This window comes from Mesoplodon densirostris, chromosome 18, assembly GCF_025265405.1.
Source record: "Mesoplodon densirostris isolate mMesDen1 chromosome 18, mMesDen1 primary haplotype, whole genome shotgun sequence".
In the NCBI taxonomy this organism is placed as follows: Eukaryota; Metazoa; Chordata; class Mammalia; order Artiodactyla; family Ziphiidae; genus Mesoplodon; species Mesoplodon densirostris.
The window spans coordinates 27,484,389-27,502,763 of record NC_082678.1 but is presented as its reverse complement, the minus strand read 5'-3'; the positions used below and the strand labels follow the sequence as shown (position 1 = coordinate 27,502,763).

At 38.9% G+C, this 18,375-nt stretch overlaps 1 protein-coding gene across 1 annotated transcript in view; it reads right to left on the bottom strand.

Annotated features, from left to right (window-relative positions):
* Window positions 1-17,786, bottom strand: part of LOC132479148 (uncharacterized) — a 138,673-nt gene extending 120,887 nt beyond the window's left edge. The window contains 4 exon segments of the mRNA XM_060082728.1: window positions 5,634-5,708; window positions 6,258-6,329; window positions 12,512-12,592; window positions 17,674-17,786. Of these exon segments, the coding sequence (XP_059938711.1) occupies window positions 5,634-5,708; window positions 6,258-6,329; window positions 12,512-12,592; window positions 17,674-17,786 (341 nt within the window).
* Between the last annotated feature and the right edge of the window lie 589 nt (window positions 17,787-18,375).

Below are 18,375 nucleotides of genomic sequence, written 5' to 3'. Positions count from 1 at the left end.
AGGGTCTGGGAAAACCAAGGTAACTAGAGTTCACAAAGCAGAGTATCAGAGAGAAAAGAAGTGCACAGACAAAGAACTCTGGAGATATGCAGAGGGATCTCTTGAGAATTCAACAAAGTATGGGTCAATACATTTGTGTGAGGAATAACTTGATGCCAGGAAAAGAACCACATGAAAGGATTAATAAGAAGAACAACTGGATATCACACAGGGTTGTAGGAATAGTACCTGTTCCTACAAGTCAGACTGGAAAACCTCATGATACTCAGAAAGGACTTGTCTCAGTAGTTGCAAATAATGAGCTCCAGACTAAAGGCTACTTGGACTCCTACCCAACGAACCTTAAAAGCTAGACCTAAAAGAATACAATTGTTTTGAGTAACCTAATTTCACCCAAAACAGAGCCCAGGCATTTTACAGGAATATAAATATACATAGCACACAATAAACTAAAACTCACAATATCTGGGATCATATGAAAAATTGCATGCAAGCATGCAAAGAAGTAGGAAAATATGACCCATACTGAGGAGAAAAGGCAATCAATCAACAATAACCCATAATCTATACAGATGTTAGAATTGGCAGAAAAGAACTTTTAAAAGGTTATTATACATGAAGAAAAGTTATTATAACTGTATTTCATATGTTAAAACACCCAGACTAAACACTGAAAATGTTAAGTGTAGGCATGGAAAATGTAAAACAGACCTAAATTGAGCTTCTAGAGATTAAAAACAATGTCTAAATGAAAAAGATATTGCAGGAGGTTAAAGGCTAATTAGACACGGCAGAAGGTCAGTGAACATTAAGGCATAGCAACAGAAACTATCCAAAATGAAACAAAAGGAGTAACAAAACAACAACAAAATGAATAGAGCCTCAGTGACTTGTGCAACAACTTCAAGTGGCCTAATACATGTGTACTTAGAGTCCATGAAGGAGAGGAGAAATATAAAAATTTGAAGAAATAATAGCCAAAATTTTTCCAAATTGGTAAACACTATAAACCCTCAAAGTCAAGAAGATCAATGAACTTTCAGCAGAAGAAACATGGACAAAACTACACCAAGGCACAAAAAATAATCGAATTGCTCAAAACCAGCAATAAAGAGAAGAATTTAAAAGGAGCCAGAGGAAAAAATTATACACTACATACAGAGGAACAAAGATAACAATGACAGCAGAATTCGTGCTTGAAAAATCGTAAACGAGAACTCAGTGGAATAACATCTTTAAAGTAGTGAATTGAATTCTATCAAGCTAGAATTTTATACCCACATCTGTCAAAACAAAAGCAAAATAAAGACTATCTCAGACAAACAGAAGCTGAAAGAATTCATTACTGGTAGACTTTCACAATAAGAAATGTTAAAAGAAGTATTTTTAAGCAGAAGGAAAATGACACCAGATTGGAATATGGATCTACATAAAAGATTAAGAATACTGGATACATACAACAATGGAGACCCAATTCAACCAAAAATAAATAAAAAAATTAAGAAAAGAAGGGAAAAATCATATAATCACTGCAATAGATGCAGGAAAAGAATGAAAACATCTAACATACATTCCTGATTAAAGAAAAAAAAACAGCCCTCAGTAGACTAGGAATGGAAGGAGACTTCCTCAACTTGATAAATGACTTCTACAAAAAACCTAACATCATACTTAATGGTGAAGGACAAAGTACTTTCTCACCAGGATCAGGAACAAGGCAAGGATATCTGCTCTCATTGCTTCTATGTGACATGGCACTGAAGGTTCTAGCCAGTGCAATAGGGCAACAAAAGGAAAAGACACATTCAGAATGGAAAGGAAGAAGTAAAACTATCTTTATTTGCAGATAACATGATTATGTAGAAAACCTGATAGAAGCTACGAAAATGCTACTGGAACTAATAAATGAGTTTATCAAGTTTGCAGGGTACAAGATCAACATACAAAAAGATGAATTTGTCTCAACAAACAATCAGAGATCAAAGTTTTAAAATGCTACTTATAAAAGAATCCAACATATAAAATACTTAGAATAAATCTGACAAAAGACTTGCACACTGAAAACTGTAAAATGTTGCCGGGGGAAATTAAGAAAGACCTAAATAAATGGAGAGATATAAAGTATTCATGGATCAGAAGATTCAATATTGTTGAGACATCAATTCTCCCCAAATCGATTTATACATCAAAACCCCAGTAGGCTTTTCTATAGACATTGACAAGCCAATTCTAAAATTCATATGGAAATAAAATTTAGAATAACTAAAACAACTTTGCGAAAGAACAAAGTTGAAGAACTAACAGTAACTGATTTCAAGGATTATGAAGCTACACCTTCAAGACATTGTGATAGTAGTGTAAAGATAGACAAAAAGACCAAAGGAACAGAATACAAAGTTCTGAAGTAGAGAGATGTGGAGAACTGACTTTCAGGTTCAAAGGCATTTCAGTGGAGAAATGATAGTCTTTTCAACAAATGACGCTGGAACAACTGAATATCCAGGTGCAAAAAGAAAAAAAAAAATGAACTTGATCTAAACCATATACAGAAGTGAACTCAAATTGGTTCAAAGATCTAAATGTAAAACATAAAACTATAAAACGTCTAGAACAAAACAGGTGAAAAATTTTATGACCTTGAGTTTGGCAAGATTTCTTAGATACAACACCAAAAGCATAATGCATAAAAGAAAAAAATAGATAAATTAGACACCATCGAAATTAAGAATTTCTGCCCTGCAAAAGACACTCCTGAGTGAACGAAAAGATGAGTCACAGAATGGGAGAAAATACCTAGCAACTTACCTATTGGATAAAGGACTAATTCCCAGAATATAGAAAGAACTCTCAAAACTCCAGAAAAATATAGATAAAAGATTCAAAGATATACAGATGGAAAATAAGCATATGAAAAGATGTTTGACATGATTAATCATTAGGGATGCTACAGTGAGATACAACTACACACCTATTAAACTACCTAAAATTAAAAATACTGAGCATAGCAAATGTTGGCCGCAACGTGAAGAAAATGCAGCTCTCGTACACTGCTGGTAGAGATGTAAAATGATCAAACCACTATGGAAAATGGGTATTTTTTAAAAACTTAAACATACACTTACCAATGATGCAGCCATTCTACAGGCAGGCATTTACCCAGGAGAAATGGAAGTAGACATCCATACAAGACTTGTACACAAATATTCATAGCAACTTTATCTGTAATAGACAAAGACTCAAACAACTCAAATGTCCATCAATGGTCAATACATAAATGGTGGTACCTCCATATAAAGGAATGCTATCCAGCAATAAACAGAAATGAATTACTGATATATACAATATGGATGAAGATTAAAATAATCATGCTGGGTTAGAAGCCAGTTAGAAAAAAGTATACACTGTATGATTCCATTTACATAAAATTCTAGAAAATGCAAACAGAAAGCAGATCAATGGTTGCATGGCGATTGGGAAGTGCAAGGAACGATGGGAAGGAAGAATTACAAAGAGACATTAAGAAACTTTCTGAGGTGATGGACATTTTGAGTTTCGTGATGTCTCCATGGTGTGTATGTATGTGTGTGTGTGAACACAGATTATTGCATGTCAATTATACCTCAAAAAGCTGTTAAAAGAAATGATATTATATAAGAGAGACAATTGGGGAAATTTGAATAGCAACAATTTATTAGGTAATATGATTGTGTAGGAATTTAATTTCTTCAATACTGTGTATTAACAGTATCGTGGTTACACAGGGAAATAGTTTTTAATATCCAGAGAGGAGGGCATCTAGCTGACAAGAGAGGGATCGCAATTGTGGCAGATGGTGTGGGACACTGAGGAAGATGAGGCTAGAGCAGTGACCAATGCGTGACGGCACAGTGAAGACAGTCATTTGCCAGGTGACCTGACAAAGACGGTTGGAAGAGACTGCTAAATGCAGGGCCGTTTCCGCATACTAATCTCACGCAATCCCCTCAACTAGCCTTGGCGTAACAGAAAGTTTCTATTAGCTTGCCATATTGGAGGGGGGATGGCACAATTTAAGGTGCAGTAGGTTGTGTAATAAACTGTCACAATAGGGTCCTACAGAAATAGTTTTTTAAACCGCAAAAAAATAAAACTTGACCCTTCCCTCACAACGTATATGAAAATTAACTTAAAATGAATCATAGACCTAAATGTAGCTATACAACGTCTGGAAGAAAACGTAGGAGAAAATCTTTGTGATTTGGGGTTAGACAGTGGGGTCTCAGAGAAAGATTTCTTAGATTAAGACGCAAAAAAGCAGGAACCATCTAAGAAAAATTGCTAAGGGACTTCCCTGGTGGTTAAGACTCCAAGTTCCCAATGCTGGGGGCCCGGGTTCGATCCCTGGTCAGGGATCTAGGTCCCACATGCATGCCTCAACTATGAGTTCGCATGCCAGATCTAAGAAGCCCATGAGCCGCAACTAAGGGGCCCATCTGCTGCAACTAAGACCCAGCACAACCAAATAAATTAATTAAATAAATATGAAAAATTAAGAAAAATTGCTAAATTAGAGTTCATCAAAAATTTAACACTTCTAGCTTTCAGAGACACTTTAATATAATGAAGATAAGTCACAATCTGGGAGAAGATATTTACTAAACACATATCTGAGAGCAAGGACTTTTTCCGTTGCTTTTTATATAAAGCACTCTTAATTCTCAATATAAATATCCAATTAAAAAATGGATTTGAACAGACACTTCATTTAAAAGGATATTTGCACATGAATAGACACTCAACATCATCAGCTATTACAGAAATGCAAAATGTGGCAAAACCCACGAGATTCATCTACACACCTACTAGAAAGGCGAAAATGTTTTTAAAAAACACATATAAGGATCAGGTGAAGATGTAGAGCATCTGCAACTCTCATAGACTGCTTGTGAGAAAGCAACATGGCACAGGCACTTTAGAAAACGGTTCAGCAGTTTCTTAAAAAGTTCAATAGGCACTTAGCATATGATGAAGCAATCCCACCCTGAGGTATTTTACCCCAAATAAATGAAAACATATGCTCACACAAGACATATATTCACACACACACGTGAGTGTTTTCAGAGGCTTTGTTCATAATAGCCAAAAAACAAGAAGAAACTCAAATGTGCATCGAACGATGAATGCGTAAACAAACTGTGTATCCACACAACTAGAATACTGCTCAGCGCTCAAAAGGAATGAGCTACTGACAGGTGCAACAAAACAGATGAATCTCCAAAGAGACTGGCTAAGTGAAAGAAGCCAAAAACAAAAAGCTACATACCACATGATTTCATTTATCAAATATTCTGGAAAAGGCAACATTATACGGACAAAAATCAGATTGGTGGTTGCCAGGGGCTGGTAGTGACAGGAGGATGCATTGACTACAGAGGGACATGGGGGGTCTTTTGGGAGTGCAGAAGTTTTCTTTACCTCAAATGTGGTGGTGGCTACAGAACTATACGTTTGTCAAAACACATCACACTGTATATTTAAAAAGAGTGAATTTTGTTAAACGAAAATTATACATAAATAAACCTGACTTAAGAAGATAATCAAACAAACCTAAAAGTACAATTGAGTGAAAATCAATGTAAGAAAAATCAACTTACAGTGTTTCCAATTCAAGGGTCATCATGAGGATGCTTTCCATTGCGGTAAGTGACACTTGTGCTGTTCCCATGTCTCTGAAGGAGAAGCCCAAACATGCATGATATAAAACCCAAAGACAAAATTTCTAAACTGAAGAAGATACTTAACATGTGATTACTTCCACTTTGGCTTCTTACTTGCCATAGATGATAATGCCAAAGAGCTCTTTTGGAAGAAATTTAAATTTGCATCATCAAATTAATGACCTTGGTGCTGAACAGTACAATCATTTTCTATGATCCTCACTTCTCATTTTCAATTGCATCTACCTCTTTTGATCACTCTTTTTTTTTAAAAAAAATAATGTACCCCTTATTCCTTTTTGCTTTCTTGGATAAATACTATTCCTATATGCATCTTCATGTTCCATAGCTATATGTGTTCTTCAACACTGTTCTCATCCTCTGCTGGCTCTCTTACCCATATATATTCTTTCTTAATCCTTTTCTTTGCCAATAACTCTTATTTTCAATAACCCAGTTAAAATCTAAATTATGACTGTTTAGCCAAAGTACTCAAGTTTTGACGAAAGTAAAAAGGAGCAGAAATTATCTCATGAGCCATGAAACTCTTACAATACTTACAAAGAGTTTAATGCTGGCACTTTAAAAAGACAAGAATCTTCAACTGTTGGCAAAGGATTACGATTGAGAATTCTGAAAAATGGAATGGAATTAAAATTATCTGCATTTTCAATTACTTCCATGAAAGTTTATATTCATTTTTTTTGGTATGGAACTTGAAGGTTAAAAAAATTATTTTCTGTCTTTACCTATAAATCACCGTTAGAATCTGTAAAACACTCTTTCACTGGGAACTACCCAGGTCTCTAGATGACAAAGTGGAGAAGAGAAACAAACAAACAAACAATAAAATAGAAAAAAAGTGGCTAGCAAAGAAAAAATATGCCAAAGTACTTTTCACGTTAAAAACCCTCGAAGTGACTATGCTGGTAGGAAGCCCTTGCTCTGTAAAAAAAGTACTATTTCTAGTGTCCTCCATAATTCAAGGTGTTTTTCTTTCATCTCTACAAAGTTTGAAAAATTTCATGATTTAAACTACCCAGCTAAAGAGAAAAATAAGGCTAATTCCTTGGTTCTGGAGCCAAAGAAGAGAGAAATCCAAGAGGAACTGGTGAAAGCCATACTCCCATCACATAGTCCCGTGTGTATTCTTGTGCCATAGCTTTTGTTACTGTGTATGTAATCAACTGTTTATTTGTCACTCTCCTAGATTGTCAGCAACTTGAGAGCAGGGACCACACTTTATTGTCATTATTATTCCTGTGCCTGACATAGTGCCTAGTATTTACTAGGCATTTAATAAATGTTTGCTGAATAAATAAATAACATTTTGTTTATATATCAATAAAATAAACAAATTAATTTTGGGGAACAAAATTTTATTCCAAAATGTTGGAATAGATTTTCTTCATAGTTCTTTCTTTCTTCCTTTTTTTTCCCCTTAGTTCTTTAAAACAAATAAGGGGGAAAAAAAAAACAGAAAAGAAACAGGAAGAAAGAAGAGAATAGCTGACTTAAGGTTAACTCTACTCAAGAATTATTAGTGTACTTTTGCAGAATATTATAAAGATAATTATCAAAACTAATATCTTTTGGGTTGCCATGCATATGTGATCAGCATTTAACATTTCATCCTCACAGTAACCTTATGTGATATATATATTACACAATTGTACAAATGAGGAAACTGAGGCACAGAGAAGTTACATAACTTGTCTTAAGTCATCAAGCTCGTAAGAAGCAGAGCTGGAATTTGAACTCAGTTCTGACTCTAAAGCCTGTGTTTAACCTGAATGAAAAAAAAAGGGTTGTTTTTTTTTGAAACATCTGTTACTTTAACCTTAATTTTGACAGCACTAAATATAGAAATACCTTTTCAAACTTCATCTACCCATCTGGGAAAGCCTCTATGAGAATTATATTTTCTCTTTTTATTTATTTATTTATTTATTTCTCTTTTTATTTATTTTTTCCTTAATCATCTCTTGTGATAAATATTTAATTAGCCTATGGCCATTGAGACTTTATAGATTTTTTTTAAAAAGTTGCAGGAAAATCAGTAAAAATGATGGAGGAAGGACATCTGAAAATTCATCCCTGCATAGAAGCAACAATAACAACAACAACAAAACTGGCAAAAATGGTCAGAATCAACTTCTTCTGAACTCTGGACATTTAACCAACATGCTGGCAGTAAATGGGGGAGCAATTTATTCAAGGAAAACAAATTAATTTCTGTAAGAACAATGAGATCTGTGTTGCTTTAACTTGCCCTCGACCTTTGGTCTCCATGCCAGTGGTAGCCTTGAAAAACAGCCCACATCCCTGGTACCAGAACGAGCAGCATGGACTGAGAGGTCCTTCAAAGCCTCATTCCCAAAGAACTGTCATTGTTTTACATGTCTGGTGGTCCCCTGGAAGACCTCACTTGAAAGGCTTGCCTTTGACCTGACTGAGGGCTGTCTAGTGAGAAAAGCCTCTGCTCAGGTGGCATTTCTGGAAAACATTTTCAAGCAAATATTTTAACATGGCGGTGGCATGAGGCAATGGATAACAGTTTGGGGCAAAAAACAACCCAACCGCAAAGCTTTAAAAGAAAAGCTGAGGAATGAGGTGTGCACAGACACTTTGAAATATTCCAATGTATTCCTGGGAAACTGGAAGACCACAAGACATATTCCTGGGCATCTAGGAGAATAACTGTTAGCATTAATAAATGAGTTCAGCAAGGTTGTAGGATATAAGATCAATATTATTTTTACACACCAGCAATGAGTAATCGAAAAATGGAATTTGGAAAACAATTCCATGTGGAACAGCATCAAAACAAATATAGGGCTTCCCTGGTGGCACAGTGGTTGAGAGTCCGCCTGCCGATGCAGGGGACACAGGTTCGTGCCCTGGTCTGGGAAGATCCCACATGCCGCGGAGCGGCTGGGCCCGTGAGCCATGGCCGCTGAGCCTGCACGTCCGGAGCCTGTGCTCCACAACGGGAGAGGCCCCAACAGTGAGAGGCCCGCGTACCGCAAAAAAAAAAAAAAAAAAACAAATATAATACTTAGGGGAAAATTTTACCAAGTAAGTGCAAGATTCACACTGAAAAGTACAAAACTGTTGAAAGAAATTGAAGAAGATCTAAATAAGTATAAAGACCTGCTGGATTCATGGACTGGAAGATAATCTTATGAAAATTTCACTACTTCCCAAATCGACCTATGGTTCCATTGCAATTCCTATCAAAATCCCAGCTGACTTCTTTCCAGAAATTGCCAAGCTGTTTCTAAAATTCCTATGGCAATTCAAGGAAACAGAATAACCAAAACAATGTCGGTAAAGAACAAAGTGGGAGGACTCACACATCCTGGTTTCAAAACTCAGTTCAAAGCTACTGCAATCACAGTGTGGTACTGGAATAAGAACAGACATGTAAATCAATGGAACAGAATTGACAAGATAGCAATAAACCCTCATATTTATAGTCTATTGATTTTCAACAAGGGTGCCAAAACAATTCAACGTGGAAAGAACAGTCTTTTCAAATGATGCTGGGACAACTGTACATCCACACACAAAATAATGAAGCTTCACACCGTATATGAAAATTAACTCCAAATGGATCAAATATCCAAATGTAAGAGCTAAGACTATAAAACTCTTAGAAGAAAACACAGGAGTAAATCTTTATGACCTTGCTTTAGACAACAGTTTCTTAGATATGATACCAGAAGCACAAACAACCAAAGGAAAAATAGATGAATTGGATTTTATAAAAGCTAAAAAGTTTGTGCTTCAAAGGACACTATCAAGAAAGTGAATAAACATATAGAATGGGAGAAAATACTACAGGTGGGAAGAATAAGATGCAGTGGGGAGAAGAAAAGTGTAGTAGTTGCTAGGTGTGACAATCTCAAAATTTTGAACTATTACAAATAAAACAGCCACCCTGAATCACCCCAAAGGGCAGACCCAAGTTATTTTTGCTTTTAGTGTTTATGCCTTTCTAAATCTGAGAAGCTGCCAGGATTCTAGTACATAGCAAAAAGTGAGGACAACACCCTCAAGTGTGTAAGCTTTTGTGTGTACATAGCTATGTAAAGGAAACCAATGCTAGCTGACTGGGGGAGCATTAGGGCGGCTCTGTGACCGCAGCTCAATTTGCCTTCATAGTGTGGACACACCTCCCACACTGATATTCTCAACAATGGGGTAAATAATTCAATAGGGATAAGGCTTTGATTTTCCTCTTATTCTCTCTTCGTGCTTATGTTCTTGGTACGATATTGATGTACCACGGACAAGCCAGCATGTGAATGTGCTCTGTCTGCTTAAGTTATATAGCCTTTCTACATTGTAGAGTCCTTCAGTTTCTAAAATCATGGAGCTTGTATTGTTAGATCCAATGAAGTGACTAAAAGAATTTTTAAAAATAAGCCATCAGTCTGGACCTGCATAGGTGAATGAAGGAGAAACACTTTACAGTCAGAGAAAAAAAGCATACTTAACATTTAGGATTATCAACCACTGCCGGTTTTCCATAGTATATTTCATTCCTGATTTTATCTGAAAGAGATATGATGACTACCACCATTCAAAAAGTGGTACTTTATTAATAAGCTCCTGGCTCATCTTTGAGGTAGATTTCGGATTTAAAATAGACTACCACACTGCTAACCACTTCACCTGATATTTCTCAATAACATAGAGGCTTCATTCAAGAAACCTACTGACTTATAATTACCTGACACCCGGTGATGAATCAAGGATTTGTGGGGCCTGAACCTCATCTACTTTGGGAAATCCTAGCTAATAAAAACAGGCAAAGTTATAAATAGAAAAATCGCTAGGACCCCTCTCAAGACCTTGGAAGGGACCTATGCAAGTGAGGAGCCCTGAAGCCTAAGGTTCATTGAATTCAGGATAAATCCACCTCAGCTGGGGCCCTTTTCCAAACTTATTTAATGCAAGCAACTTATAAACACCCCAGTAATATGTCATTATAGGTAGTACAATGATTTAACTCGAGGGTGGCATCTTCCCTTGGTGGCTTGCCTTTGGTAAGAGATGCAATAAAGTTTGTATCTCACCATGGCAAATGTTTCCTAAAGCAACTTAGCTTTGTCTATTAGAAAGACTTAGTCCAAAACAAAGACTTACTATACTGTGACAGTCTTTTGAAAGTAACTGTGAATGAGTCTTCGGAGTACAGTACTAATTTATTTACAACACCAGATAGTTCTGATTCTTTCACTACCTTTTTCTGTCATTTAAGAGGAGCACAAATTCCAAAGGAACAAGTTGGTGCCTCTTCCATTACAAAGCTTTTCTAACCTACCACCCGTTTTCTACTTCATCACCCCCCTCCCTCACCTTGTTACCCTGCTGCATAGATGCTAGAATGGCTCTCATATATGTTTTCCCATCAACATCCATATTTCTCCTTCCAGTATGAAAGCTTCTTGGGGACAAAGTCCCTGCCCTATGCGTCTTTGTATCCCCAGCACTTAGTAGAGTGTTCACAGACAGTGGGCAAGGCACTCAGTGAATGTTTTGGAATGAATTCATTCATTTTTAAACTGTGATTTATTTATTTATTTCCACAATGTATTGTCCTGTGTTGCCTACATAACTATAGTGAAACTCTGATTCTTATAAGGAACTCTTGGTGTTCTGGGATGTTTAGGAAAGGTGGTGAGTTTCAGACGTTGTACTGACGCTACTAAAACCTCCTGGTGAAGGGACCTCACGAGCCTGCTCTCCGGTGTGCTAACAGAAGAAAAACCGACCCTCGGTGCTCTCTCCCCAAGGTAGGCGTCAGCAAACTAACAAGGGAAAGGAAGGAGGCCGCTAAAGATAGGCATCTGCAGGAATTGTTAACCCAGCTCCAGACACAGCCTCAACACCTTCATTAACCCAAAATGTGGGAACTGTGTGAAGCTGGATTTCTGAACCACAAGACAGGTAAGAGAGTCTTTTCCAAAGCCAGGTGTAGAAGAGCTCTTTCCCTTGAGTCTAAAATCGCCTTCGGGCCATTGAACGTACCCACTATCATCTCCTTGTGCCATGAGAAATCAGAGAAGTTTTGAGCTGAAGGGGTGGAAAACCCACACTTCTTATTGAAGAGTAGTCAGCAAAGAAAACATATTGAATTAGGCCACAGCAAAGTCTTTTCTTTATATTTTTCACACTACAGCTGAACACAAACAACGTCTTTTTCCATACCTCAAAGGTTCCTATTGGCCACCGATAATTCACTTCAGCAATATATGCTTTTTTGAAAAATAATGTTCTGGGTGGCTGGGGAGAGCCCTGTGGTGGGTGTTCAGGAATTCTTTCTGCTTTACCATTTAAAAGAGCTAATGATGGTTGGGGAAGCACCCACACCCACTGAACCACACCCTGCTCAACTTAGTTCTCTGCAGCTCTGTGTTGCATACATTTTAAGCAGTTAGGAACTTTGCACATGAAAAGGAATCAAAGTGAAATTCAAAAGTGGAAGTTCCTGGACCATTCTCATATTGGAGAGGCATCCGTGGGATTCCATGACAATGCTAATCTGAGTGTTTTTGTTTGGTGCCTTTAATTGACCATGCCAAAGATCAGTACTATGGAAAGCAGAGCCTTTCATATATATGAGTTAAACAAGTCTCTTGGCCTCTTTGTACCTTAGTTTCCTCATTTGAAAAAAAAAAATAAATGGCTCTCAAGACATACTTTCCAGAATTCATACTGGGCTTACTTACACCCAGCTAACCAATAACTGCATGATTGCTTTTACACACAGTTGTTTACATGTATTCATCTTCTATTTCACTTACAACTTGTGTAAAAACTGCATTCCATGCCAGGCCTGAAACGTTCCAAAGCTCAGTTCTGTGAGTAAATTGCAACCAAGATTTCTACAAAAAAAGACACGAGCAAAAGAATTAGAAAAACAGATATTCTTTCAGAACATTTATCCATTGGCAATAATTCTCATTTATATATGATGAAACGTAACATCACTACTCCCTCCATACACTAAAGAAATCTCACTGTGGGAGATATTATGATTTATACTTTCATGATTATATATGTGGTGCATTAGATACAAAATACTAAATGCTCATTAAATACTTGTGTTAAGTGATCTTTATTTCTCTAGCTAGGCAGCACTATTGACAGTTTGGGCTGGATAATTCTTTGCTGTGGGAGGCTCCCCTGTACACTGTTGGATGTTTAGTAGCATCTCTGGTCTCTGTCCACTAGATGCCAGTAGCGTATACAGTTCTGACAAGCAAAACTGTCGCCAGACACTACCAAGTGTCACCTGTGTGCAAACTCACCCTGGTTGAGAACCACTGCTCTTGATCCTGGGGGATGTTGGATGCTCAGCATGATCCTGCTCTGTGCTGGAACTGTCACCTCGGGATACAATGGAGACTGAGCTACAACTTCCTTAAGGAGCTCTGGAGGCTGAGGTGGGGTCTTCTGCTGGACTGGAGAAGGTTCAACCTCTTTAGTGACCTGTGGATTTATGGGAAGTGCCAGAGCCAGAGATTTAACAGTGACCTTGTACAAGTGTGACTGCTGAGCTTCATTTACCCCATGATGAACACATGGTCAAACTACAACCTCCTTAAGTGTCTCCAAAGGCCGGGCGAGGGCCTCCTGAGGACTTGAAGTTTCTAGTTCCTCAGGGGCCTCTGAAGGCTGAGATGGAGCCTCCTGCGGAAGTGGAGGTGGTTCTACCTCCACAGTGGGCTCTGCATGCTGAGCCTGGGCCTCTGCCTGGGGTGAAAAACATTCAACGTCCTCAGGGGTCTGTGGATGCTGAGCAGGGGCCTCTTGATGAAGTAAAGATTCAGCCTCCTCAGTGAGCTCTGGATGACGAGTTTGGGCCTCCTGCTGGGATGCAGAAATATCTCATCCTCAGCAGAAGACTCCCTGTCGTGTAGCTTTTGGGTCATGTGTTCCTTGCGTGTGGCGCTGAGAGGCCTATACATACCCCTAAGCCAAAGTGGCCGCCTTCTCCCGAAAAAGCCCTCCTAGAACACAGAAAGGGAAATATTAATTCTGCATCTCCCCTGCTTTCTCTGGCCACAGTACTTTATCCTCCTCACATCTAGCTGACTCTCACTTTCCCCTGAGCTTCTCTTACGCAGCAGAAATCCAAAAAAGCCCCTTGGAGGAAAACACACACTGTTAGTGCTGCATGTCACTTTTCATCTCTCTCACAATGTGTTATCTCTGCTTTCATTAGGACTAAATGGGGACCTCAGTCCATAATCACAATGAGCAAAATCACCACAGACCCGGGATCATGAAAATCATTGCATGCATGCTGGCCTTCCAGAAGTTCTCTGTGTCTGTCCAAAATGGACCCCAAGTGTCTCTGGAGAGACATTTGTATGTGGCTTAGCATGGAGCATAGGCAGGATTTTCAGCCCCGTTCACCTTTCTTTGCCCTTGGCCAACTGCCCTCGTGCAGTGAAAACACTTGCACAACGGCACTGGGCAGAAACTCGTTACTCCCTTAGACGCGCTTCACACCGGTCCGCTTCGGACTTAGTCGCACATGCAGCATTTGCTGCGGGTGTGGGTGTGGGGAGAAGGTGATTTTATTTTCCTGGCTGCTCTATCCTATACGTTGAATCACACCAAGTAAACACCTGAACCCAACGAGCAAAGTCATCTATAGCTCTCTGACTTTCACTCTGCAGGCTGTCACTCAGGTGTCAGTGAATTGTGGAATCCGTTTAAAGGCCACGACCAGCAGGGAAGCACAAAATACTCTTTTTGAATACAAATAGAAGAGAAAAAAATCACAGTGCACAATAAGTTTGTTTCAGAAACTACTTATGTCCATATAGTATGTGTCTACTCAACTGTGACCTAAAACGTAGCTCACAGCCCAAGCACAGTGTGTGATCAGTGGAGAAGTCCTCAGTGGAAAGGGACCATCTTCTTCTTGGTAATCACTAGCAGTATGACCATGGGGCAAGATAGTTTCCCTTTCTCTTTCTCCAGTTCCTTATTACAAAAGGAAGAGACAAACTACTGTCTAAAGTTTCTCCCGGTTAAAATTCTATGAGGTTTGGATAAAGGGAATAGAGAGTAGGGGCCTGAAAAACAGTAGGATGAGAAGGGAAGTTTTCTTGCCACTTTCCAGAAGGGACTCATATGTTCTACCTTTCGTCAGCTTTGAGTGAGGCCAGCCCCTAAATCCACAACCATGTGGCCCTCCCTACCCCAGAGCCTCCTAGAAGGCCTCTGGCCTGGCCTGATGCCTGGGAGCCAGGCATCCGCCCAGCAGGAACAGGTACAACCAAAACCTCTCCCCGTCCACCCTCTTTCCTTAAAGGACTAGTGAGAGCAGATGAATGTGTGCCAGTCCTGTTCTAACTCAGCTTGGGCTGCAGAGCTAATTCTGCTGAGAAATAAACTAGGGTAAACCATTAGGGTAATCAAGCGTTCTTCCTGCCTTTGCTGAGGAAACTGAAATAGATGAGTTCTAAGTTCTCCTCTAGTTGTAAATTTCTGCTTTCAAAGACCAATATTTACCTTCTGCTTCTTTTTCTATCTTCCTCTTTTGAAATTCTAGGAGAAGAAATCTGCTTTGAAAGAAAACAGGATCATGATTATCCATTACAACTATTTCCAAATCCTTATTCATTCCTTTTGACTTTAAATCTTATCTATCCAGTAAGATGATAACTCTTTCAAGGAAAGGAATTCTACCCTGTTTAAGAATCCTTTGACTCTTCCACAGTACCTAACTTAGGGTCTTGCATGCAGCTGGCGATATATTTTATTGACTGTTTTAGATAAGGTTCAACAGATAATTCCTAATAAAAACTCTCAGAAGTAGGAAAAGAAAATAAAAGTATCTGGCAGAAACCTAAGCATTGTTCTAAAGTCAAGAACAAGAGTAGGATGCCCAATCATTACTGCTACTATTGAGCACTGTGGAGGAGGTCTTAATCAGTACGAAAAGAAAAACGAAGTATTGGAAAGAAGAGACAAACATATCTGCATATGAAACAAGGGACCCAAAAAGACCAAAAGAATCAACTGAAATTTTATTGGAAGTAACATGAGTAAGATGGCTCCATACAAAATCAAGAGATCAACATATTAGCCTCAATAGCTTTCCCATAGAACACAACTAACTAACTAAAAAACAGAAGGAACCTCCCGTTCACTATATCAATAAAAATGCATAAAGCACCTAGGAATAAATTTAGCCACAAATTTGTAAGACCTATGTGATGAAAATATTAAAACTTTTTTGAAGGACGTTAAGAAGTACTTACATGGCATGAGATACCATCCTCCTAGAATGTTGTAAAGAGGTCAATTCTCTTCAAATGAAACTAAAAATTCAATGCAATCCATTTTATAGCCAAAATAATTTTTAAATAAAACCTGGCCAGCTGACATTTGGTAGAGAATATATGTAAGAATAGTTATGAAATGTATGCAAAAGAAGGTCAAAGAGTAGGACCTTGCCCTACCAGATATAAAATATGTTATAGAGCAACTGGAATTAAGCAGTGTGATATCAGTACTGGTACAGGACAAGATAACTGGATCACAGAACAGCATCCAGATGAAGATAGCATATTAGACCAGGGAAGAAAGAATAAACCATTCAGTGAAAGATTTGAAAAGAATCAGATCTTCATGTAGGGGGAAAAAGTTAGATCCCCTACCTCAACCACACGAACAAACAAATACAACAAATTCTGGACAGATTATAAAAGTACTTGAAGAAAATATTAGAGATGATTTTTACGTCACGAGGTGACAAAGGCCTGGCTAACAAAACCCACCCCACATGAGCCATGAGGAGACGACAGGCAGATATGGTGGCAGACTGTCAACACACCTCCTACTCTTCACAGCCCTTGCCCCCTTTTCCCCTGGACTGTTTGTCTGCTTCTTGTTGACTTATAAAACTCTTGGGAGTTCCCTGGTGGTCCACTGGTTAGGGCGTGGCTCTTTCACTGCTGTGGCCCGAGGTTCAATCCCTTGTCAAGGGACTAAGATCCTGCAAGCTGCACAGCATGGCCAAACCCCACCACTTCGAAACAAACAAACAAAAACTCTTTATGGTAAAGAAATACTGGCTTTCATTGAATTTCAGTGTTTCGAATATTTCCAGTGTTTTTGTCTCTAAGGAGACAAGACAAAAGAGTGGAGTAGGGAGCACCAGCTTTGCAGTCGGGTGAAACTGCCTTCTGCTTTGGGTTTGGCCGCTGGGGCCTTACACTGATCTCCTTCATCTATGAGGGAGGGATAGTAATATCATCCTCACAGGACTGTGGGCTTTAAATCAGACAATATATGGAAAACTCTTCATCTTACGCTTGGCATGAATCAGTGCTAAGCTGGTGTCACAGACAAGATGGTGGAATATATCAAAGGTTCTGCTTGTGTCATCAGGCTCTGAAGGCTCTTTCCCACCAGAAGATTATAGAAATATTGCTTTTATTTTCTTCTAATACCTTTATGTGGTCTTTTTTCACATTTATGGATATATGTTTATTTAAGATAAAACATGGGGATCTGCTATTTACCCCCCAAATACTTAGGCAGCTATTCTATCACCATTTATTCATTTTCTGCCGCTGACTGCAATAGTAAAACATGACATTTCAAAAGTCTTAAGAACACAGGGGTCTATTGCTGGACTCTATCCTACTTCAAATAAATATTCGGTTGAATTATTCCTCACTGTGGAATTGACATAACGCCGCATCTCTCTTCCGTTGAACACCATTATTGTCTACCATAGGAAGGACACTGCGTGGCCCCTGTCCTCCAAAAGCTTATCGTATATGTGGGGAGAGGAAATAACGGTTAGGACTCCTCGCTTTCACTGCCGAGGGTACAGGTCCAATCCCTACTTGGGGAACTAAGATCACACAGGCCCAAACAAAACAAAACAAAACAAAACAAATGCAAGAAGTTAAAAACAATAAAAAGGGGACTTTACAGAAATTCTAAAAATGCCAAAGGCCATATGCCACCTGAGATGTAGAGGGTACAGTCTGGGCAATGGCCAATGACTAGCAAGCTAGTCCCCAGCCTCCTAGGCTCAGAAATCATACTCTTCCTCACCAAGCGAGAACTCACGTCTTCCTGTTGTGGCAGTCTCACTTGAGCAATATCACAGGATTGATCAAACATCAGAATGCCAAATTATTACTTGACAATGAGAAATACATCTGTTCTACACACAGGGCATCTGTGTCTACACAAGCAGAGAATTACCTTCTGTGGGGACAGGCCTCCGTGGCACACTGAAGCACAATCACAGAATCGAAGGCTACTTGGTGACAACAGAATTAGAAAAGGAATCAGCCGAGTCCAGAATTTAATGGGAAGGCCTGAGGTAACTGGATCCATCCATCTCCTCAACAGGCAGCCTGGCTAGTGGGCCTGACTCTGCAGTTATGCTGCCTAAGGTGCCATCTCTACTCTTGGGCAATGTGAGGATGGGCACTGCCCATGTTGGTCTCTCCTCACCTTTTCTATGCTTTCACTAGTGACCAACCCTCCTGCAGATAGACACATTTCTCTTTAGAAGTTAGTACATCATGTCAGGTTTGATTCAAGTGTGATAGGCCAGGAAGCCATTGGTCCTTACACATCTCTGCTCAGCTCCATGATGTGCTGACCTTGGTGGTTCTCTCCT